The sequence below is a fragment of the Rattus norvegicus genome, chromosome 7 (assembly GCF_036323735.1).
Source record: "Rattus norvegicus strain BN/NHsdMcwi chromosome 7, GRCr8, whole genome shotgun sequence".
Classification (NCBI taxonomy): domain Eukaryota; kingdom Metazoa; phylum Chordata; class Mammalia; order Rodentia; family Muridae; genus Rattus; species Rattus norvegicus.
The window spans coordinates 81,295,020-81,320,656 of record NC_086025.1 but is presented as its reverse complement, the minus strand read 5'-3'; the positions used below and the strand labels follow the sequence as shown (position 1 = coordinate 81,320,656).

Genomic DNA, 25,637 nt, shown 5'->3' with positions numbered 1-25,637 from the left:
CTAGCAATTGGCAATTTCAGATTTAACTTAATCTTTTTCTTCTTTTCTTTTTTTTATTATTTTTTGGAGCTGGGGACCGAACCCAGGGCCTTGTGCTTGCTCGGCAAACGCTCTACCACTGAGCCAAATCCCCAACCCTTAACTTAATCTTGAAGACAAAATATGTCCTATATAGAAAACATACTGTTCTGTACTATTTTTCCATTTTCTTTTTTTTTTTTCCGGGGCTGGGGATCGAACCCAGGACCTTGCGCTTCCTAGGCAAGCGCTCTACCACTGAGCCAAATCCCCAACCCCTCCATTTTCTATTCTTGATATAATTCCCTTGTGTTGTAAAATATATGCATAAAATATTCTTAATAGCATGGTCATAAACATATCACCTAATTATTTAATGGATCATCCACTACAGATAGTTTGCTTCATAGTCAAGTAAAAATAATAACACATTTATCCTGGGCTCTGGGAAGGCTGATGTGGGAAAATCCATGCAGCTGGAAGCACAGAGCACATGAGACAACTATGTTAAGTATAATAACGATTGCTACCTCTTGCAACTACTAGATCACTGCTGCAGCCAGTAGCATCATTACCCTGTAAGAATGGTACATGTGCTTCATTATCTTCAATAATAAGAGAGCTTAGCTTCCTGCTGCACAGAAACTCACTCAGTTCAGAACTTTCCATACTCTTGGGATGAAACCCTGGTGATATGATTCATCAGATACCACCGGCAGGTAGACTTCTACCTACAGAGTCTGAGAATGAACTGGGGAAAATTTTCAACCTGTGCTTCCTGAAGCCAAAATATTACAGGATGGAAAGGAAATGTTATTTTAAAGGCACCCTTTGAGTCAATGACCACCTTTCCAACATCTGAGAAAATGTTTCCTGGCCAAGCCTGCATCCTTCTGGTTATTTGGATGAGCAATGTGGAAAAACACTTGGAAGATATGAGTAACCCACACAGCCAGATCAAACAATAAATATCTTCAACACGCACACTGATATTTGTCTCTTTTGTATCATCTTTGAATTCCAACCTCTTTTGACCTAACAAACTAGCCATATTTTGTGAAACAAGATTGGAATGGAATAACATCGACAGAAATACTACTGATTGCTCCTCCTGTTTCAATTATGACTGCTTTCATAAACTCCTTTGAGATGCTCAGTTTGTGATGATCTCTAAGGCTCAACAGCTAGCATGATTGATTCCATATAGCTTTCATTTTATTAATCATGGTATAACAAATCCACATTGCACCTCATCAGTCCAGCAATCTCAATCTACAACTTGTTTTTAAAGAGACAATTTTTTATTCTCAGAAAGTTTATAACTAAGCTTTTAAATAAACAATAAAGGAATGCAAAAATGTGTAACAACAGTTTGAAGAAAACATACCAAGTGGAATACAACTAGAAATTAAAGCTTCTTTATTTTAAAGTAGATGCACACATATAAGGAATTCAATATTTAGATAGCGAGATGATAGATATTAGATACATAGGTATACCTTGAAATGCCAGAAGATGGATATACAGACTAGTCAAAATAAATCTATTATTACTAAGGGATAATACAGGAAAATTCATTTCTTCTCAATTTATTTTAATATGTACAAATTGTTTTGTGTAAAATCATTTAAAAATATATTACATTTACAATATAAAATATGTAATATCTCTAATGATCAGAATATTTTCTATAGAAATTAAATTTGAAAATACAAAAATTATGTTGATCATTGTGTGTTGTGACACTTATATTTTATCCTACGGGAGCTAACCATGCATGACTGATGGAAAAGATCCAACATTTTGTAATTTTGTGATATAGATTTTCATTTTATACAGCATTGTCCCTTCAGTGAAGCACTTGGAGTGTCTTATTCAATCTGGCATTGTTTCATGCTCCAATCCCCTACAGAGGAAAACCAGTGTACAGATAGAAAGGGCATTATAAAATAAAAGGAAGCTAAAAGCTTTTTATCATCCCATCAATATTTTTTCTGTCCCTAGATTCTTCTTCTCCCCTGTCAGAAAAATATGAGCCCTTATAAGAATTGAAGCTATTAACCTGATGCAAAAGCAAAATGGATGAACCTTTGAGAATTCCCTGAGCTGGCACTTCTTATTATTAATGGTCTAGGCAAGTTCTTTGGGATATATCTTATGTAACAGAATATCTAAGTAGAGCATTACACGATGTAAGTTTTGAGAGTGTAAGAGATTATTCTTTCTAAAGTGAGGGTACTTCCAAATAAGTAAATAATAGATTTGCATTTTTCATGCTTTTAATCTTTTATATTAAGAATTTCACAAAAGTTATATCTCTTGGTATTTTTTACAAAATAGATGATTTAATATAGCTATTAAACATTTCCATGAATTTTAGCATTATACTGTTATTATTTTATTTTGACAGTTATAAGTAGTAAAATTTGACAGAGTAATATTTTGAAGCAAAAAATTTATATGATGGCTTTCCACACGTATAAAAATCCAAAAGGAAAAATGGATAAAATCCTCTTTATCTGAAGTACAAACATTTGAGGCTGTCTACTATTCCATTCCTATATTACTAGCACAGCATGAAACTTCAACATCTCTTACTCAGCCCCGTTTTTACTTAAATCCAGATTAAGCTTGTTGGTGAAAGGGCCAAATAAAGAGCAAGCACATACTGTCCACATCTCTTAAAAACATATCATTTTCTGCTTATCACATATGAATTTCAAAGTTCTTAAGGAAACAATTTTGTGTTTGCACCTCTGGCCTTTTTTTCTCATCGTCACTTGTCTCACATTTTATATATCACAAACTGAAGAGTGCATTTTTTTCTGCTATGCTGTTTTAATCTCAGCCCTGTAATATTCTTCCCAAGTGTGCTGTCTAGTTTTATCTCAGTTATATCCACAGTAATGTCATTTGAGAAGAGATCTTCAGTTAAAAATTTATCCCACTACACTGATATGTGGGGAAGCTTCTGAGTCATTTTTTTTCTGATTAATGATAGACTTTAATGGGCTGGATAGGTGGTGCTGGATGGCATAAGAAAGCAGCCTGACTCATTTATAGCATCACTCCTCTATATCCTCTGGATCATGTCCTACAAATGGCATCTTTGGATTATGGACTACAAGCTGTAGGTTGAAATAAACCCAACTAAGACACCCAGTTCATATTTCCACTTTCCTTTCCTCTCACTGAACTTTTCCTCCTGGGGAAACTTTCCCTCTACTCTTCCAATGGAGTTAACAGTTCTCATGTGTTTCCAGAAGGAATAACTGTCACATCCATGTTACAAAGCCTCATATAGTGGACATTGCATCTAGCATGTTTAAGTTAATTTTTCTCCATTGGACTTTGATGAATAAGACTGGAAAGTATATCAAGAAACTAGTTTATATATCAAGTTAATTTAAATACTTCAATTAGGATTTGTATATTTTTAGTTAAGTATATATTTGAGATTAATTTACCTAGTCATCAAATAAGTTTTAACTATTGCAGTGACATATTGTTCTTCTGAGACACATATAAAGGAAAAAGTACTACAGGAAAAGAAACACTTTTAGCAGTTGACAGTATCAATGAAGAGCTCTTCCTATGAATCTTACTGGTGTGGTCTAAAAGAGACACTTCATCCTCAAGATACATTGTAAACAGATATGAGCATCTACTTGATGGTGATTAAGTTACCATGCCATGTAAAAGCTGTAATTTACTAAGTGACTACTGCTTCTCACCTACCTTGTGTGTTACTTCCCAATGTTGAATAGCATGATTCCGAAGCTATCACGTATAAAGACTATTTTATGTGTCTCAGAGAGCTGTCTAACTTTGTATGACGTTCTGTTTTAGCGATGGAACTTAACCTCAGGCATTTCCTGTGCCCTTCACTAGATTATCCTGTTTCTCTAATGAGGATAGTTGATATTAGTGTTAAAGCATCATTAATTTGTTGAGTTAAACACTATCAAAGGCTAATTTGAATGCTGTACTAATTACATAAGTACAAAATGTCCCCTAGAAAGGTCAGCTGCTATAGAAATATTGAGAAATTTTATCTGCTTTCAGGCTAAGTAGAAATTCAGACTTTTCATGGAAGACGAATAGCTCATGTTAATTTAGTCACTCTATTTTTACAAAAGTATTGAGCTGATTCTTAGTAATTATTGTATTTCAGAAATTCTCCTATAAAGTAGGAGACATATAGCTGACATAAAGAATAATTTATTACCATTTTAAAGATTTAGTGTGTGTGTGTGTGTGTGTGTGTGTGTGTGTGTGTGTATACTTGAGTGTGCGAAGTTCCTCAGAAGGGCATGTTGGATTATATGGAATTGTAGATGCAGGCATTTTTGAGCCTTCCAGAATGGGGGCCCTAAATCTTAATTCTCCTCTTCTGACAGTATTTGTTCTTAAACTTTAAGCCATTCTTCAGGCCCTTATAGTTTTTTTATCTATGAGGTGGTGGAGAAGTACAGTGCTCTAAGACTTTGTAGCACTTGTCTATCAAAAAGAAAAATAGCATGATGCTTTTAGCAAGTACATTTTGACATTAAGCAAATCACATGCCTTTTATTATTTTTCTCTATTATCTGAATAAACACAGATAAATTACCTAGGAAAAAGGCATTTCCTTAAGCTAAGTGTTTGTCTTCTTTATTTGAATAGTTTTTATTTAGTATGGGAAACATCAAAGTAAATGTTTTCATTAATAAGGAATTGCAGTAAGATAGAGTATTCTCCAGGGTTATAAAGACCCCAAGCTTGTTCATAAAACACCTGCTTCTTCATGCTATACATTTTATCATATAGGGTCATATTACATCTTCTAATAGATCTAGTCAACAAAGTCAGATAAAATCAATTCAACACCAATTTTTTATTTAATCTGAGAATGCAGATATTCTTTTATAACCCTTCCTCACCATATTGTTTATATAGTCCCTGAAGCAGAAGGATGCACAGAGAGACATAGACAGTATAACTAAGTTAATTTTCTGCACAAAAGAGAAAAAAAGGTTAAAAATGAAGAATAAATACAGTGTCTGACACAATCATTCCTTTTGTTATAACATGCCTGTGTAAACAATTACTTTTTAACTAGCTATATTTTTAGAATTAATAATCTCATGAAAACTTTTAGCTGAAAAATTCCTTGTTCAGACATGTTTATGATTATCTGCATTTACTTTAGAAAAATGTCTATGTGACATATACTTTCTATGAACATTGGTAAAGAAAATTGTCCTTTCTTTACGACCAAGTCTGTAGTCTCTAAAACAGATGTGGGATTTGTTTTTACTATGTCTAAAGTTTGTTCCTAACAACATATGACATAATTTAAGCAGAATAGCAACTGGTACAATTTTTATTTGAGGCTTAGTGAGATTAGTCAGTCTGTAGAGTACTTGCAGTACAAACATAAGAACTTTATACTGTCAGCACCCAACATAAAAATCATGTAAAAGGATGGATATATATATAATCTTAGCACGGGGAGGTGAAAGTAGGAATGGCCTCAAGGGCAATGGACTATGAAGTCTATCCAAACTAGTGAGTGTCAAGCTTGATAGGGAGCTTTCTCGAAATAAGATGAAAATCCATGGAGAGATATCTGATGAGGTTAACCATTGGCCTCCACATTCATACACATACACAGACATTTGCACATTCACACCTCAAAATATATAAACACTCATACACACATATGCATTCATACACATACACAGACATTTGCACATTCACACCTCAAAATATATAAACACTCATACACACATATGCATTCATACACATACACAGATAGGCAATCCTTATTCAAATCAGAGAACTAAATGTCTATATAGTCACTGGTCATAGAAAGCTATCATCTAAGAGTTTCATGAAGTCATTGTTTTTGATAGCTGAGTAGTACTCCATTTTGTAAATGTACCATTTTTTCTGTATCCGTTCCTCTGCTGAAGGATATCTAGATTCGTTCCAGATTCTGGCTATTATAAATAAGGCTGCTATGAACATAGTGGAGCACATGTCCTTATATATGTCGGAGCATCTTTTGGGTATATGTTCAGGAGCGGTATAGCTGGCTCCTCAAGTAGTACTACGTCCAATTTTCTGAGAAAGGGGATAACATTTGAAATGTAAATAAAGAAAATATACAATAAAAGAAAAAAAGAAAGCTATCATCTCTTTTTGGTCAATGTTAATGAAGATCGGCTTCTGTAAAAGTGGAATAATTATCTTGGTAAACTTGAAAGACAGCAGACATTAATAGGAATACTAAACAACTTCATAAGAGTAAATCATCACAAATCCTTTTTTTATTCTTTAATCTTATTTTACATTCTAGTCATCATCCACCTCCTGGTCCTCCTTCTGATTCTTCCTCATTCCATTCCTCTTCCCTTGTCTCCAAGAGGATGTCCCCACTTTCTACCCCTACCTTTCCCCACTCATTGAGCCAGGCCTCTGCTGTGTACATGCCAGAGGCCTCATATCAGCTGTTGTACGTTGTCTATTTGGTAGCTCAGTATCTGAGAGATCCTGGGTGTTCAGGTTAGTTGAGACTGCATATCTTTCACTTGTTTGCTTCGGGTTACCCAAAGATAGTTTATATTACTTGTAGCTATTGTGCAGGGTGTTGTTTCCCTAATGTTCTTCTCAGCCCATTAATTATACAAATTCACTTTTAAGCACTCAAAAGAAAAAAACCCAATTAGCATGAGAAAATGAACTATTTAGAACCATCATTATATACTGGAAATCAACAATGGTTGATTTTAGCTGAGAAAGTCAAGAAAGTTATTTACTATTAAGAAATTTAAATTAATTGGTTATGCCAGGGTTCTTTTCATCAATTTTGGGAAGTCAGGTCTCCTTCCCCTTGAGTGATTATGTTGTTTCATAAATAAAGGGTATTCTTTTCATACTACTATACACGATAACATTCCAGTGTTCATACTAAATATATCAATATACTAGCAAAATAACAAAAATGAATTTATTCATATCACGTTGATGGCCATTAGGTATTTGTATATTAACCTTTATTTTTCCATATTATACAGAGATAAATTAGAAGAAAAATGATTTTTAGCCACATTCATAGTGCAGTCGAGTCCATAGGAGGGAATCTTCATTCCAAACATTTATTTCACAATGACTTTTCATGGAACAATTCATGAAGTGATGCAAAAACCATGCAAAATGGATTAAATCAAAGTGAATATATTCTCCAAATTCAATTCGACTATTCTACTTTCTTGTTGATTGTATGTCATAGAACATGTTCAGGACTATAAATGTTCAAACTTCCAGTGACAACCTATTATTTGGAATGTATGAAGTTCTTTGAAATTAATTTATTGCTAAGTTTAGATTGTATTTTCTTTTTTGCATACATTCATAGAAGAATCATAGCTGAAATTTAGGAAAAAATTTCCATGAAATATGTGCCCAAATTCTTCAGGATATGACCATGACCCATGGTAATAGATATCACTAATGTGGTATAAACCACCCAGTAAGTCATTTACTAGGTACCTAATTTTTTTATACTAGCCTACTAGTGTTTTTAAGTCATGTGAAACAAAACATTTCCTAATTTTGATTGCAATTAAGTCTTCAATCTATTATTGTTAAATTGACTGGAGTAAATTGGGTCTTTACTTTGGATAGATTGATTGGATAAACTCACTGAAATAAAAAGTCATTGCTTCATATGTATGATTGGTTCACTAGAAAGCACAGGGAATCTATAATATGAAAAATCCTATAGTATTTTGAAAGCAAATAAACAAGTATACCATTAAAGTCATATCTGTAGACATTTACATATGTGTATGTATACCACAAATACTTGAAAAGAGCAGGAAGCTGAAGTAAGATGATGGATTAAATGGGAAATAAATTTGTTTCTTGGTGGTTTACTGTAATAACTTCCTGGAGTAAGTAATTATGTTTTAGGCCTTATCTCCTAGACTAATTGATAACATGAAAGTTATCTTAGAACTCCTCAAAAGTTATGGATTCATTCCAGTTGGATATCTACATGTGAAGACAGTTCAAAGAAAATTAATATTTTATTTTTGATTTAGGTCCATAGGATTTACAGTCTTCATGCTCAACTAAATGATAGTTAATAATTATATAAGTACATAAGCAAACAAATCTTTATAAAAGTGCTTCTTGAAATAACAGATTAATATGCCTAAAAATATCCAATACTGGATACTTATATAAACAGTATGAGTTAAGAGATTCCTCTTCAAAATCCATGAGTTTTATAAAGTAGAATAGAATTTCACTGTATGTATTTATGTGTTATTTTCTTTTTCTTTCCTTTAAGTTGTTTCCATGTTTTGACAATTGAATAATGTTTCAGTGAATATGAGAATGAAGATATCTTTATAAGTCTTTAATTTAAAATTTTAGCATTGCTATGAGAATTCAGTTGTGGTATCCTATAGTAGTTCTATTTTTAACAATCAAATTTTAAAATACCTTTATTATTTTTCAAATTGTACGGTAATTTTCATACCAACAGCAAGAAATGCCTACCCTCTGGCATATTTTTAAATACTTTTATTTCTTATCTTCAGCTGTGGTAAATAATATATATGCAGTTATTTTAGAGAGAGTGTGTGTGTGTGCGTGCAGGTGTGTGTGTGTGTGTGTGTGTGTGTGTGTGTGTGTGTGTGTGTGTGTGTGTGTGTGCCATGGCTCTGTAACACATCTCACATAAAGAATCTGAAAAAGTGGTTTCTCTACTTCCACTATGGGTCTCAAATGTAGAACTAATGTCATCAGACTTGGTGACCAGTGTCTTCTTGAGCCCTTCCCCTGAATCTTCTCTTTTCATTTAATATCTGTCATTGTGGAACTGATTTTTTATGTCTCTGTTGATTGGATTATGGAAGAGTTTATAGTGCTACATACTTTATAGAACTTAACATTCTTGTTTTGAACACAATGGGCTCTTCTAGTGCAAGCTTGAAATATAGGGATCCTGAGAGAAATATGAAGAGTGGAGTTTATCTCATGATATTTCATAATGGAACAAAAGACTTTAGCAGAAATTGGTATATGAGCCTGTAGTTCTGTGTTTCTGCCTCACTACTGGAGTGTCAGGATACTGCTAGGGAAGGCAAAACACAGAGGCACTAGGCTACATTCCTCTCTCCTGTTTGGCATGTGGAGTTCCTGTGAGGCTGACAGGCTGCTCAGGAGAGTTGAAAGAAAGGGAGCCTAAGGTAGAGTTCCCAGCCTACGTTTCTCCAGGTGAGAGAAGGTGTGGTCTGGGATGGAGTGTGGTTCTCTAACTCTTGAGAACCCAGCAGACTCTGCTGGTCTGCTGAGAACCTTTGAAGAGTTGAGAATGGGACCTGAGGACCTGAAGGCTTGAGATGAGTGTGTGTGTGTGTGTGTGTGTGTGTGTGTGTGTGTGTGTGTGTTGGGAGGGTTTGGGGGGATGAAGTCCCATGGTGGTCATTGAGGAAGAAGACAGGCCTTGCTTGTGCAAACAGCTTATTCATTGTGGAAAGGATTCATGGGACTTACTCAGTGTGCACTAGTGTTGCATGTAATAATTAAGTAACGATCCACGCTATCACCAGCTAGGCACCAGCCAGCAGTCTCAGTCTGTTCCCAGCCTGGCACATAGCCTGAGACTGTATATTTTTTCCCTTGCCAAGGCCTCCTGCCTTTCCTCTTCCTATCTCAGACCCAGGAGGCCTGCCTCCTTGTTACCCAATGATTGGCTTTTTGTAGCCTTTATTATTTAACATATCAGGGCAAAATTATGCTACAACTCACGTTTTCCATTCAATTTAATATGATGCTTGTCTCTCAAATATGAATTGAGAATAACTATTACCATTTTGTCATTTATAAAATATAAGATATACCTAATATTCATCATTTTTGTCAATTAAATAAAGCACTCTGCTATTTATCCTAAATTTAAATGGCTTATAATTCCATATCGCTGTGTCCTGGTTTAGTTTGTACACCATATGAAACCATCTTCTCAAATATAGTCTCTCAATGCTAAAGAGCCTGGGTTGGCTAAGAGACTATGGTTAGTCTTTAATTCCACCAGATTTCTGAGAGGGACATAAATTTTACCTGAAAATGTAGGAAACCTACACACAGCTACCAGAACTCACATAAACTGTAGAGACATCTGCCTACCTATATAGTCCCCTGTGTCCCACCACGTTGGAACATCAGTGTGACTGTTTGGCCGAGGACCATCTGACAGACGGTTGTAATGTAGAATTATAAAGGATTGACTGCCCTCTCTTGGCACGGATAATCCGTTGACTCTTCCCCATAGTGTGTATCTTTTCTGGACAGTATTTGTCTGCAGATGGATGGGCAACTTCTGCCCAGGGGCTACCTCGCCATAGAGTATAACCGCACCAGGAAGCAGAGATGTTCAGTGTCTTCCTAGAATCCAAGAAAAGGGTGCTGTCAGAGCAGATGTGGCTCAACAACAAATGAGTAAATACCATTATATGTCACATTCTGTGGACTTCTGACATTTTTGAAAACTATATATCTATGTAAAGTAATACATAGTGAGTCTGTTAACTACTCTCAGTTACTTCTAATCAAAATAACTTGAAAACATCCTAAAATCAGTTTGTAATGGCAGTTAAAGAAGGACTGGATCTAAGCTTTGTATTCTTAAAATTTTTTACCAATAGATGAAATTATACCAATGCCAACCTTAATTCTATATCAAAATAAATTCTGTACCAAAGTAAGAAATTATAACTTCAGATTTCTACCAAATGACATTATGGCTACACAATCAATTCTAGCTATATCCTCCTTGTTAAATTGTGACATTTCTAAATTTCCAAGAAAGACCTTAGAATAACCACCACTAGAGCCCCAAGCCCAGGGAATGGGGACGGCGACTCTTCAAAACTTCTTCCTGCTGAATATGGGAATTTAGATATCTTGAAGTGGACAGAGGGAGGTTTAGGGAAAATGTGGGAGTTGGTTAGGCCTTAAGAAGGCCATGACAGCAATTGTTATTAGTCTCTGATATTTGCTTTCTGACTGGATCCAGCACATCAAGAGTTCAAGCAGATCAGTTCAGCTTGTTTGACGATGAATCTCACCAAAGCTATACATTCTGCAATATACAAATCTCAAAGAAAACTTAAAGTATCATCAAGATATCTGCATGGATTGTATTAGTCTGCATAGACAGACTAGTCAGGATGAAATTTTGCTCTTTACTGAGCTTGAGAAAAACAGTCTTTTTTTATGAAACCATTTTAATAATAACCAACCATAAGCCTTCATTTGTGCCATGTGAAGGATGGCAAAAAGAATCTTTACTTCTTCTGTTTGATTCTCTTGAATCTGGTCCTTCAGGGAGTCTTCCTCTATCAAATCTGATCCCTATAACTCTGGAAGATGTGCAGACTCCAATCCCCTTTTCTAAACACACAAAGACAGAGCCTTTCTCTCAAATTAGCATGTCCTTTAGCCAGTAACCAGAAAACTTTTATCTTGACCTCTCTCCAAGAGGAATAATAAAACAACCACAAAACTCAAAATCACACCCATTTTGATAATTAAAACAATTCAAAACAAATGAAGTAAACTAAGCAAATACTGTAGGAGCCTATTCTTAGACATTTTCTAATTTGTCATGCCAGGACATTAACCCAAAATTCCCATGGAGTCCACGTTCAGAGAATATGAATATCCTGCAGACTTTATTATGCACTCTTTAAAGTAAATAAATTGAACTTCCACTAAAATCTGCCTATAGGAAGCAGGCAGTTTCTACCTGTTATGGTACCTGCCTGGAGCTTCAGACTTTTATTAATACCTGCTTATTAGCAGGCAATTATCACTGCTCTCTGCCCAGAGCCAGTGAGCATGTTTTTCCCTGTACGAGTTCTGAGCCACGGGTGAAATTCCCCAGGTAACTTGGGCAAAATCTGTATTTTAATGTATCTTTAAAAACAAATAAACTAAACTTGAGACTTCTGTCCTGTGATTCCCTGCTTGTTGGAAGCAGGCAGCTTTTACCCTCAAGCTTTCTGCCTCAGACCAGTCTGTATTTTTTTTCCCTGCTTCTTTGTTTAGGATTGTGCACGCTCAAGTCTCTGACTCCTCTCAACCTCGCTCACTAAGAACTGAATCTCTAACTCTGAGGCTATGAATCTTAAATTTCCAGTGGATTCTTGCCTAACACGTTGGGTGCCACATATTGCTTGTAATAATTTAAAAACAACCCATGCTATTACTGGATAGGCATGGGCCTGTGGTCTCAGTCTGTTACCAGGCCGAAACATAGCCTGAGGTCACAAATTTTCCTTTGCCAAGGCCTCTCCAGAGCTCTGAGTTAGCTCTCTTGATCCCAACTGAGGGTGTGGTCTCACTCACAAGATCCCACTCTGCTCACTATCTCTCACCTGCAGCTCAGTCCTTGTCCAATCTTCCCATCCAAAAGCCTGGCTGAATTCTGCCTAGAATTTGGCCCACCTGTGTCGCCTCAGAATGGAAAACACCAGACAATTTTAGTTTAGAATCAACAGATAACTTAGTTTCGGGGCTCAAACTCAATCATCCTAAATTTATCAACTATTGTATGTTAGAAATTTTCCAGTGACAGATCCTGATGGATTCCTCCACCAGAACTATTGGTCCCCAACCTACATCTTGTCTGCTTTGCCTTCCAAAAAGAAGTCCCCATCTCCTCCTTCCCTCTTCCTCTCTCAGACCTGGGAGGTCTGCCTCCTCCTCACCCAGTAATTGGCTTCTTGTCATATTTATTATTTAATTAATTAGTGGAAAATTACACTATAAACTGGAGATTAAATACTTTTTGCAGGTAGGAATGTCTGGGAAGGTTTTGGCTACACTGCTTTGAGACGCAGGTGTGCACTCACCCAGGAGCTATCTCAGATCTATATATACACATTAGCTCAGTTTTATCCTGTCTTACTGGCTTTATGACTGGGCTCTTCTAAACCTTCTGAGGCTAGTGTGCCCTTACATTTACCTAGCTCAACACCGCTAAATCTTCCCTCAGCTTAGTTTCCCACTTACTTTTACTCCTAGCTTAACATCTCTAAATCTGTCTAGTTACCCACTTACCTTCTGTGAAGCCCATGGGTCTTGCTGCCCAAGATGCTTTCTGACTGTCCATCCATGTGCTTCTTTCCCTCTCATTCTACATTTGGGAAGATCTCGCCTGCAGCTCTGACACTGTTCTGTCTCTCCCTCAAGTATCTCTTTTTTCTTCTTTTTTTTCTTTTTTTCTCTTTTTTGCAGAGCTGGGGACCGACCCCAAGTATCTCTGTCTTTCTCCTACTCCTTTCTCCTAGCCTGTGGTAACCTGGAAGTCTGCCCCATCCCCCCCTTTTTTTTCCTTTCTGCGCAGTCATTAGCCATTGGCATCTTTATTAATTGATCAAGAAGCAATTGGGGACAATGACTTTCAGTGATAGTACTCGATTCCCAATTAAATTCAAGCTTCAAAACCACTCCTCTATAGGGAAGTTTATTGACTAAGCTCTTGGGACATATTAGATACCTCATTAGCCTTCAGGACTCTGAGTGCTAAGCTACATAACCGGTTGTCATGTTTCTCTTAGTAGAGTGCTGTGGTCACGTGTTCCTGGAGAGGATTTTGGTGACCTTACCAGTTTTTCTGTCTGGTGACATGATTCCACTTTTCCCCATATGAGCCATTTAAGCTATTTTGTCCAGGAATCTAGTGTAACTTTTCTCTGATCCTAACAGTTGAAGAAGAACTGAATTAAATGTAGTGGACTAAGATGTTTAACAGAGGCAATTTTAAGAAAAAAGTACACCCAGACTTATGCTCCAGGATACTGAAGAGCAACCAAATGAGATGCACTGAGATAATACAATGATCACTTAACCCAGACCCTTGTACACTCTACCTAATAAAATTCCAAATTTCTTTGAAATAAAATTCAATAGGAGTTCGTTGTTCATAGAAAGCAATTGCCAAGGTCAGTGTTTTTCTACAGATGGACATGCAGAGGTGGATAAAACTATGGTTCAGTGAGGGAGTAAAATTTGAAAGTATGCTATGCATAGTACCTAGATAATGATGGAAACACCTTTTTTTTAAAAAAAAAATTCATTTTATTTTGGTGCACCTTATTTCTTGTCATGCCCCAAATTTCCCTATTTTGAAATAGAATGCTTATCTTGTTTCATGATCTGGTGAAAGTATGTAACATGGTTTTTATTTTATAGCTTTAATTTTGTTATATTTCATAAATAAGCAAGTAAATAAAAAAATAAATAAAAGATGCGCCATGAACTTCAAACTCAACTTCTCAAAACACAATTTCTATGAAAGCAACTCAAAAGGAAGCTCATAGGCAAGGAAGAAAATCAGAAGAAGGGTTGAGTCTTTGCATTTCACTGGCTCTAGAACTCATGTCCTTACCTATTGGGGTACAAAACAAAGAGGGAAAACTAAAGTACTAATAAAAATGTAGTTAAATTGTGGGGTTTCAGACACTGGTTCACAGAGCTCAGATCACATACACAGTGACATAGTTAAGATAATGCTATTCCTAGCATACAGTACAATCTGGTTCCTGGACTGAGCTTCATGCGCTGAATACAAAGGCCACTGCCTGCTGGCTTAGCACAGACACAGTGGATGGACTCACCACATAGCTCCAGAGAAATCTTCTGAGCTTCTCCAATCCTGCCAATAGCACAGTGTGGTACTCACACATCTGCTGGGCGTGTTCAGTGATGCAAGATAAATATATGTTTCTAAACTCTGAATCAAATCTACCCAACAAGAAAAAGTTGGCACATATCCTTTTCTCACAAAAGGATAAAAGAAATAAGTGAAAGAACTCGTGGCAGGACTGGAAGGAATGAAGCTAGGGGTACTGAAGACCAGTTGAAGAAAGATCACAGTTTCTGCAACACCCCAGCCAATCTTGCATGTTAGAAAAGCCCTAAATTTAGTTTCTACACACCCAATACTTCCAGTGAGTATCCTGGATGAATGGATCCACATAAAAGGCAAGTATACCAGATGAAAACAGATATTTCAAGGAGAAAAGAAGCACATGTGAACTAATTCCCTATATGTGATGTTGTCCAGTTAGGAGAGCCAACAGGGAGTGATTCCTGAAGATCTATAAAGAAGCAGAGGTGTTTTCCACCTGAATAGGGACAAGAATATAATCCTCTTCTAGAAGACATGAGAATCAAGCCAATTAGAGATATCAAATCAAAATCCTCCAGCAGATGATGCAACCAATTTTCATTAGCTCGTTTCTTGCAGAACACATCACTTGCCAAGACAAGGCTGTTCTCTAATTATGTTCTTATTAATGTTGTTCCCAGGGCAACATCATCCTCTTTCTATGTGTCTGCTAGACTTATGTCAACTTAATACAAGCTAGAGTTACATGAAAGGCAGGAACATCAACTTAAAAAAAAATGCCTCTACAAAATCCACCTGTAAGGCATTTAGTTAGCCCAATATGGGTGGTACCATCCCAGGACTCATAATTCTGGGTTCTATAAGAATCAGGCTGAGTAATTATGGGAGCAAGCCAGTAAGAAGCAACTCCACAGCCTCTGCATCAATTTCTGTCTTCATATTCACCTACTCTGACTTTTCGTCTGACTTCCTTCAGTGATGGACTAAAATGATATAGGTCAAAACTAAATCCTTTCCTCCCCAACTGGCATTCCTGTCGTGGTGTTTTATAGCAGCAGTAAAAACCCTAAGATAAGTCACTACCAGGGAAGTTGGTTGTTGCTTAAATCGGCTTGACCCTATTCTTCTGGAAGACTGAAGAAGGACTTTGGAAATTTGGGGTTGAAAATCCTGAGCATTCACACTTCAGTGTGATGATTTATGGGAACTTGGAAGATAAGAAAGTTGAGAGCAATCCAGAGAATGGAGGCCTGGCTTCTGAAGACCCAAAGTGCAAAGATTCTATCCAGGCCATTTGCTCTTTTGATTATAAATTCTATGGTTCTGTTTAGCTTGAACAGAAGAATGAGTTGTAATTAACAAGGTACTATCACTACTAAAGTAAAACCTTTGCTTCGCTGGGATTCTCAGTGGTGATTGTTTAGAGCTTAAAATTTAGCACAGATTAAGAAGAGACCAGAACCACTAAGGCAAAATCTTCTGGGAAGTCTTTCCTGTTATCACATAGAAGCTGTGTACCAGAAGTGACCAAAGTTGTACTTTACACTGGGAGTCAGACATGGTGTTATGAGAGTCATTCAGGTGAAACTTGTTTTGAAGGCATGAAGAGGACATGGAGAGCAGGTGGACTTGGTATTGTGAGAAACTAAGAGAGATTGGCAGTGCAGTTTCAGTGGCAGTTGAAGGCTCAGGAATGATGGGGTTATACAGTGAAGTTGAGACTTGGCATCATGAAGAGACCCTAGTAGATGCTACTGGTGGAAGTTGACCCTAGTTGTAGCAGAAAAGGCAGAAAAGTCCAGTGGTTTGGAGATGCCAGTGCCATGAGTTGACCACTAAAGTTAGCAGTATCAGTCAAGTGGAGCCATCAGTAATCAGTAGTCTAGAGACTCTGTGACTCTGTGTGTGTGTGTGTGTGTGTGCGTGCGTGCGTGCGTGCGTGTGTGTGCGTGCGTGCATGCGTGCGTGTGCGTGTGTGTGTGTGTGTGTGTGTGTGTGTGTGTGTGTGTGTGTGTCTGTGCTGGAGAAGTGACCCAAACCCTTTGGAAGAGTCCAGGAGATCATGAGTGGTTAGGAGTTTGGTTTTACTTTGATTTGACTATGATTGTTGCCTGGTTCTTCCCTCTTGAAGTGAAAATGAATTTAATTATTTTTTTATGTTACTAGAGCCCACTGTAGAGAAAGTTTGCATTTTAAAAGACTTTATATTTTTGAAAAGAGATTGGCTATTTTAAAGGGACTGAAATTTTAATGTTTTAATTTGTAAAATCTGTGGGACTTTTCAAGATGTTTAGGCTTTTAATGTGAGAACATGGGAGTGAGTAAGAAAGTAATAGTTGTGTCTTTGATGAAGTAATGTCTTTGTGTGTCAAATTATCAAGTAGTCAATTGTACAGGCTAGTCTGAAGCCAACTTGGTACAAGCTAGAGTTACCTTGAAAAGAGGGAACTTCAGTTGGGAAAATGCCTATATAAGAGCAGGGGAGGATGGGGAGGGGAACACCAATAGAGAAGGGGAGAGGGAAGGGTTAGGGGAATGTTGACCTGGAAACCGGGAAAGGGAATAACAATTGAAATGTAAATAATTAATACCCAAGTTAATAAAGATGAAAAAAATACCTTGGCAAGGAAATAGTATTCTATAGTCTTTCTGTTCTCCTACGTAGCAGTTTACATTAAAAATTTATGGTAAAAAAATAAAAAATAAAAAATGGCAGAAGTATTGCTGAAAAAAAAAGATCCAACTATAAGGCATTTTCTTAATTAGTGAGTCATGGGGGAGGGTATAGCTTAGTTTGGATGGTGCCAACCATGTGTGTCTGATGTTGGCTGGATTCTACAAAAAAGTGGATGAGCAGGCCAATAAGGAGCACTTCTTAAAGGCCTAACCATCAGCTCCAGCCTTCAGGTTACTGCCCTGTTTGAGTTTCTGCCCTGGCATTCCTTCATTAATGGACAACTATGTGGTAACATAAGCTCAATAAACCCTTTCTTCCCTGACTATTTGGTAACGGTATGCATAGCAGAGATAGAAAGCCTAACTAAGATATTGTTCATACTGATTACATCCAGGCTAGATACCACATCTGACTCCACCATTTTGATGAAAGCGTGGTATTGTTTTGAAAGAACATTCTCCTCCTTACTTCAAAGCATACTCTACACAAACACAGAACCAGAAACTGAGCCTGACGGCACATAACTATCATCAGGCCTGAAGACAATTCTGCTCTAGTCAGAAATAGATTTGGATCAAGGAATACTGAATGTCTACTTGGCTGACAGAATTTGTTGAGGTATCGAGGACTGAGTATGTAACCAAGGGAGTGGGTTAGGACAGGATTTCTCTCTGAGTTTATGTCCAGAGCAGTGGCCATCCACAATAACACATTCCCTAACCTTACTTTCTAATCATATAACCTACAAATGATTTTTTTGGCCAATGTATGCATTCATGACACATTGCGTGGTGCAGACAATATCATTGTACCTGGATCCTGAATGTATTCTTCTCATTCAGACTCACTACATTGATCCCAAAGTTGGTGGACCTTTTTATGACTTCTTGAGACCATTTATAAAGTTTTCATAATAACTTAGGCCAGAGCATCTTCCAATATATCCTGTGGATGTGTGCTACAATTAGTAATCATTGACAATCCAAATTCGGTTTGTAAAATAATTTGAAGCTACAAAGAAGTAGGCTCTAGCACTATTAAATTCAATGCTTCTAATTCCAGCCTGACTGGCAGACAGGGAACCCTTGAATTTGCATTTGTCTCCACATGTTTTCCACAGCTTAACCTTCAGCCCGTGCCTCCAGTGTCCGATAACCAGGGGCCTGAAGAGAACTTCTTGAATTACTTTGAATTCTCACCATGTGGATTAAAGACACACAAGACTGTAGTAAGGATTTTCAAGTCTTTACCTGAAGCAGAACTAGTATCCACACTGTCCTACGAGACAGGAAATGAAGAGACAGAGCATCTAAAGGCTGTTAGAGTCCCTTGACAGTTGGCAGCTGTGGTGTTGACTTTCAGAGAAAAGGCCCCTCTATGTGTTCTCACACCTCTCCCATCATGACCACTGCCATCCTGTCATTCAACAGTCAGCGGTTTCTTTTTTACTCTAACTATACTATGTAGCTGTGCTTGATTTGAGGTCCACTAGGCCTAGAATCTTCTTATGATGAGATGATTGGAATCCTGGAGCTTCTCAACCATCTACCTGGTGGCAAGCTTTGTTTCTTCTTGGACATTTTCCTCAGTTTATCCTCTATTACAGGAATAGTGATCTATAAGGCATTATATTTGTCCTTCCAGGTTTGATTGGCTTCTTACTGTCCTGTAGTTTGATGTACAGGTCCAGGTACTTTCTCCAGTTCCTAAGTGATCTGCAGATAGTACAATTTTTGTTTCATTCATTACTTCTCCATAACTTTTTGCTACGTTTTGTTATGTAGGTCAATCAACAGCTGAGGTGATCCCCAACATCCATTTCTTTGGTTGTTCAGATCCCTTTGATGCATAATCCTCAGCTGTGACACCCCCCCCTTTAAACTATAGCTTGCTTTTCTCCCATGCACCAGCATGGCCAAGATTGTTCTCCTGACTGTTTGGTATATTTTGTTTTATTGTTGACTTAGCATACCTGGGCTGTGTGGAATAATAGCACTACCTAACTCATTTCCACATGTCATACCTGAGGCAATCCAAGAAAACACTGAATGGACAACAGGAATATAAGAAGTGCACATTTATGGGCTATGGGTTATATTTCAGCTGTTAGTGTTAATTGTCAACTTGGAAAATCTAAAATCACTTGGCAGATGGGCAGAGAGGATTTATCATTATTATGTTAATAAAGACAGGAAAATGCCCCTCTCTCTCAGGTACTCTTTCCAGATGGGGTGTTTGACTCATCACTCTCTGCTTTATAAAGTTTAATGTTATGTTAAAAACTGATTCAATACCCTGTTGCTTTGACTCCCTTTCCATGAGTGAGGGTATATTTAAACTGTGGGCCAGAATAATCATTTTCTCCTGAGTTGCTTTTCTCAAAATAGTTCATCACAACAGGGTGAGACACAACAGGGTGAGAACTGAGAAGGATGTGACAGTACCCATCATTGCAGAAACCATTTGACTATATACATTTATATCAGTTCATCATGCTATTTCACTTTTGTATAAATTGTAAAAAATTAAAATCATTGTCTGTTCTAAGGTGTCTGTGAGCTATTTTACTGACTGATACAAAGTGCTCTATTTCTTTAACGTAATCTGGAATCATCCAGGATACAAAACTTCAGGCTGACTCTAAATTTAATAATATTGAATTGTGTGTAGCAATCAGGGCCAAGACTATTGTAGATCAAGACAGAGAATATAAAAAGTTAAGAGGGTAAGCCAGAGTAATATTTGAAAATCCTGGACCTTCCTTTATTCAGCAGTTTATAAATGAAATCAGACTCAGTGATATTAAGCTTTCAACATTGTCTAATCTTTGTTTAGTAAAAGGCATTAATGAAGGGGAAGTTTTATAAAGTCTTAATTTAAAGTGTACCCCAACATTGGTCAATTCAACATTGGTCAAAGACTTGTAAAAGTGATGGGTAAATAACCATTGGAATATTTGAGAAGCATTCTTGAGTATGTTCAAACGACATATTTCCTCTTGCAAGGCAACATCTTCTAAACTCACCAGAACAGTACCACCAACAGGGGACCAAAATTTAATGTCTGAGACTATAGCAGATACCATCATTCAAACTACTTCTTTTGACAGGCTGGATAATAATGAATGAAAAACAAACAAACAAACAAATAAACAAAGTAACATAACCCAAACTGAGTAGTGAGCCCTGGAGAAGGGAGGAAGTCTGCTTTTGAGGTTTTTTTTTTGTTTGTTTTGTTTTTATACATTCAGCATTCAGTTTTCAATAAGAAAAGACAAAATAAACAAAGAAAATGAAAAGTATGAAATATAAAGTATGGCAATGTAGAAATAAAAGCAAAGTTTATTAATGAAACTATCTCAGAGTTGAATTTACTACGATAAGTTTGGAGGTTAATTGTACTAAATATAACCAGACTAATAACAAAAGTAACGAACAAATAGGTTCATAAATATGTATATGAGTAAAACACTGGGAGGAGAGGAAGGACTAATTCTGGGTTGTAAAGTGAATAAATAATTAAACTTAATTTAAAAAAAGAGATACAAGTTATAAAAGAAAACAAATTTGGCAGAAGTAAGTAACAATATCTAAAATAAAGTGTTTCCACTCCCAGGAAAATCTACCTTTGAGTAACTTAAAGCTGATTGGGCAGAGACGTTAATTACTTCTGCAGTATCCTTTGGGGGTTCCTATGTGATATACAGTAATCAGGAGACTAACTTTTCCTTTACTTAGGCATTGCCCTAAGTGATATGGTATGAATTACATTGCCTACTTAAAAGGCACCCGATTTCTGAGGATGGAATATTCTCCCAAATACTCCCATTATGGTTTCTCTAAAAGGCTGTTTCCAAAATAGTGAAGTAGGCATATTGTAAAAATTAATTCCAAATTATCTGCTCTATTCTAATGTGTCTCCTATATTTTATTTCCCCAGTTTTGAGTATACATATTACTATGTCTTAAGGATTCTGTTAGTAAACATAAAATAAACCTGTAACACTAAATATACGCATTGAGATGCAAATTTGGCTCCAACACTCTTAAGCTTTACTAGTTAAGGGAAATAGCATACTCTTTTCCTCTGGTAAGTTTAATGTGTGGAAAACAACTTTCTCCCACATGTACTTTTTATAAAGCCATCCCAAAGTGGATATGCATTAATCATGCTTAAATCAAAATGAGTATTCTAGAAACCAAAATCATGCCATTTCATTGAAAATTGAATACAGAAGTTGAAAGATAGCAAGTGAAAACTGGGTTGCGATGTAGTCGCTGAACTTTGGACACTTCGGTGAGATCTGCTGCAATACTGTAATGTTCATACAGAGTCTCATTTTCAATTTTCTGTTATTGCTTAAATTTTGGATTTCATTACATGATTGAATTGCTTAAGATGTTCGTTTTTATTCACCACTAGGTCATCCAGATAAACTTTGAAGAATTTGATCTCGAGATTGGCTATGATACCCTTACTATTGGTGATGGAGGGGAAGTTGGAGACCCAAGGACTGTGCTTCAGGTGTAAGTAGTCAATATTTCATAGTTGTCACAGTGCATCAAGAATTGTAAATTTTTACTCACAAATTATTTTTCAGTTATCATGTTATACCACAAATAGCACAGAATGACTTCAGAATGATAACATTGTTAACATTTTTTGCTTTTGTTGAAAAAGATTATTTTCTCATACAATATGTCTTGATTACAGTTTTCTCTTCTACTCGTGACTGTGCCCACCTTTCCCTTTCCTCCAGATCTACTCCTTTTCTGTTTCTCATTAGGAAAGAACAAGCTTCTAAAAGATAATAACAAAATATGTCAAAATAAAATACAATGAGATAAAGCAAAATACCACATTGAGGTTGGTTAATGCAAACCACCAGAAGGAAAAGAGCCCCAAGAGCAGGCACCAGAAACAGAAACCCAGTCATTCACAAAGTCAATAGAGCCATAAAAGAATTAAACTGACCTATGCCATGGTGGGGCATATGCTTTTAATTCCAGTACTGAGGAGGAAGTGGCAGGAGGATTTCTGAGTTTGAGGCCAGCCAGGATCTAGAGATAGAGTTCTAAAAGATCGAGGTCTACACAGAGAAATCCTATTTCAAAAAAATACAACAAAATAAAATAAAATAAAAACAAAAAACCTAAAACAAAAAAACGAAACAAAGTAAAAGTGAACAAATATACAAAACATAAACAAACAAACATTTAAAAAGCTGAACACTATAATATATACCAAGAGAAGGCCCTCATACAGACTCTGTACTTGAAACCTTAATATCCGTTATAGTTGTTTCAGAGAGTCTTGTTCTCTTGGTAGCATTTTCAACATCAGAGGAGAAAAGGATGGAAGCTACAGGAGGAAAAAACTTTTCAAGTGTAGTTAAAATCCCGTTTTCAACTCTATTGGAGGCCACATTTGAAACCCATGCTAATTATCTTGCACCCAGTGAAGGCGATCAAGGAGCAGATGAAGGGAGACCACTTTATCAGGGTCATTAAGGGAAAGGTCCAGATCCACAACTAAATAAGAATAAATGAGACTAAGGACAGCTGGGTGATAGTAGTTTGGGTAAAAAATAAAAATGTGGGGTGTGCTCTTACACCTCCAGGAAGTAATCAGGTGAAGCTAGGTATTATGCAACAAAAGCAGACCTTTTTATTGTACTCTTCTTAGAAGAGCAAAATAAATATTTTACAAGTTTTCTGTTTTCACAATACAGTTCTCTACTGTCTTTAGTTTTTGCAGTACATGGACTTCAGCTCTCCCTGTATTTTCCTTATTCTAAGAAATAGCATCAATATTTAAAATTTTTTATGAAACCATACTTTTTTCTGTTTTCTTCTGTCTACTATCAGTAAATATTTCTCTTATAAACAAAATCATACTTGTTAGGAAATATAATCCATTTTCTCCATGGACATTAACATAATTTTATTGGTGACCATGTCCAAGTCATCTAAGAGAAACAAGGTAATTGGCTTTACATTAAAAAGACCACTTCAACTAAAAAACACTTTGATTAGGGAACTTACTGTATTTTTTTCTATTACTTTATTTTGTACAGAGCATCATAGCTATGTGTAGGTAGAGATCTGAACATCACATAAAAAATAAATTTTGCAGCCAGTCATATGATTCACCAATCAGCTAGGAAAAAACATTAACACGTATTTTAAAAGAAAATTGTGAGACATCCAGAGGCCACAGGACAGACTGCCATCTGTGCACATCTTGGCCCCCATCCCTGGTCCCAGGAGAAACTGTACAGTGCCTCTGGACAGAGGGATATAGGAACAGACAGCCACCAGCACTCTCAGTTCTGGTCTGTGCCCAGGACCGAACTGATATGGCCAAACAGCTCCCTGCACCCAAAACCTGTCCGGGATAGATCTGGAACCTCAGAACTGTGTATATTACTGAGAAGTCAGAGAAGAAAACCCTCTGCCCACAGTTCAGACCCAAGAGGGAATCGTGCCAACTGTGCCCGCTGGGTGCAAGGACCTACATGAGCAATCAGGGGCAGGACCCTTTGATTCCTGCCCACTCCTAGAGCTGGAAGACAGTCTCCAGGAACAATGCCAAGCTGAGAGCAGAGCACCTGTTTTCAGGAAAGGCTGAAAGAAAACAGGAAAACAGTTCTACAGGACTGCTGACACAGAGGTCTACAACAGGGCCAAGTCACTCCCAGAAACAGCAAGGCAAGCAAACACCAGAGACAACCCAATGGCTAGAGGCAACCTCAGGAACCTAATCAACAGAAACCAAAACTACATGACATCATCAGAGCCCAGTACTCCCACCAAAGAAAATACTGGATATCCAAACACACCAGAAAAGCAAGATTTCGATTTGAAATCACACTTTTTGATAATGATGGAGGACCTTAAGAAAGACATAAGGGTTGGGGATTTAGCTCAGTGGTAGAGCGCTTGCCTAGCAAGCGCAAGGGCCTGGGTTCGGTCCCCAGCTCCAAAAAAAAAAAAAAAAAAAAAAAGAAAAAAGAAAAGAAGAAAGACATAAAGAACTCCATAGAGAAATGCAGGAAAGCACAAGTAAACAAGTAGAAGCCCTTAGAGAGGAAAAACAAAAATCACTGGAAGAATTACAGGAAAACACAATCAAACAGGTGGAGGAATAGAAAATGGAAATAGAAACAATAAAGAAAGCACAAAGGGAGAAAACCCTGGATATAGAAAACCAAAAGAAGAGACAAGGAGCCGTAGACACAAAGTTCACCAACAGAATACAAGAGATAGAAGAGAGAATCTCAGGGGCAGAAGATACCATAGAAAATATCAACAGAACTGTCAAAGAAAATGTAAACCACAAAAAGCTCCTAGCCCAAACCATACAGGAAATTCAGGACACAATGAGAAGATCAAACCTAAGGATAATAGGTATAGAAGAAAGTGAAGACTCCCAACCTAAGGGGCCAGTAAATATATTCAACAAAATTATAGAAGAAAACTTCCCAAACCTAAAGAAAGAGATGCCCATAAACATACAAGAAGCCTACAGAACTCCAAATAGATTGGACCAGAAGAGAAATTTTTCCAGTCATATAATAGTTAAAACACCAAATGCACAAAACAGAAAAAATATTAAGTGCACTAAGGGAAAAAGGTCAAGTGACATATAAAGGCAGACCAAAAAGAATTACACGAGACTTTTCAGCAGAGACTATAAAAGCCAGAAGATCCTGGACCGATGTCATACAGATGCTAAGAGAACACAATAGCCAGCTCAAGTTACTGTTTCCAGCAAAACTTTCAATTAACATAGATGGAGAAACCAAGATATTCCATGACAAAACAAAATTTACACAATATGTTTCTACAAATCCAGCCCTACAAAGGATAATAGATGGAAAACTCCAACATGAGGAGAGAAAACTACACTGTGCAGAAAGCAAGAATATAATTCCCTTACAATGAAACCAAAAGAGAGACAAACAAACATAATTCCACCTCTATAATGAAAATAACAGGAAGTGACAATCACTATTCCTGAAGATTTCATGGAATCTTCTCCAAAATTGACCATATAATTGATCACAAAACAGGCCTCAACAGATACAGGAAGATAGAAATAATCTCATGCATCCTATCAGATGATCACACACTAAGACTGGTCTTCAAAAACAACAATAATGACAGAAAGCCCACATATACATGGAAGTTGAACAATGCTCTACTCAATGACACCTTGGTCAAGAAAGAAATGAAAGACTTCTTA

At 36.8% G+C, this 25,637-nt stretch overlaps 1 protein-coding gene and 1 long non-coding RNA gene across 8 annotated transcripts in view; one reads left to right on the top strand and one right to left on the bottom strand.

Annotated features, from left to right (window-relative positions):
- The window catches only part of LOC134479722 (uncharacterized), a 29,611-nt gene extending 7,794 nt beyond the window's left edge, over positions 1 to 21,817 (bottom strand). The window contains exon 1 of the long non-coding RNA XR_010053387.1: positions 10,204 to 21,817. This is a non-coding gene — a long non-coding RNA (uncharacterized LOC134479722). The remainder of the gene's footprint in view (positions 1 to 10,203) is intronic.
- Csmd3 (CUB and Sushi multiple domains 3) overlaps positions 1 to 25,637 on the top strand; it is a 1,319,129-nt gene that overhangs the window by 635,813 nt on the left and 657,679 nt on the right. For all 7 annotated transcript variants that reach the window (XR_010053386.1, XM_063264433.1, XM_063264432.1 and 4 more), the window contains one exon: positions 21,813 to 21,916. Coding sequence is in view for 6 of the 7 variants with exons in the window: in XM_063264433.1 (XP_063120503.1) it covers positions 21,813 to 21,916 (104 nt within the window). In the remaining variant the exon portion in view is untranslated. The remainder of the gene's footprint in view (positions 1 to 21,812; positions 21,917 to 25,637) is intronic.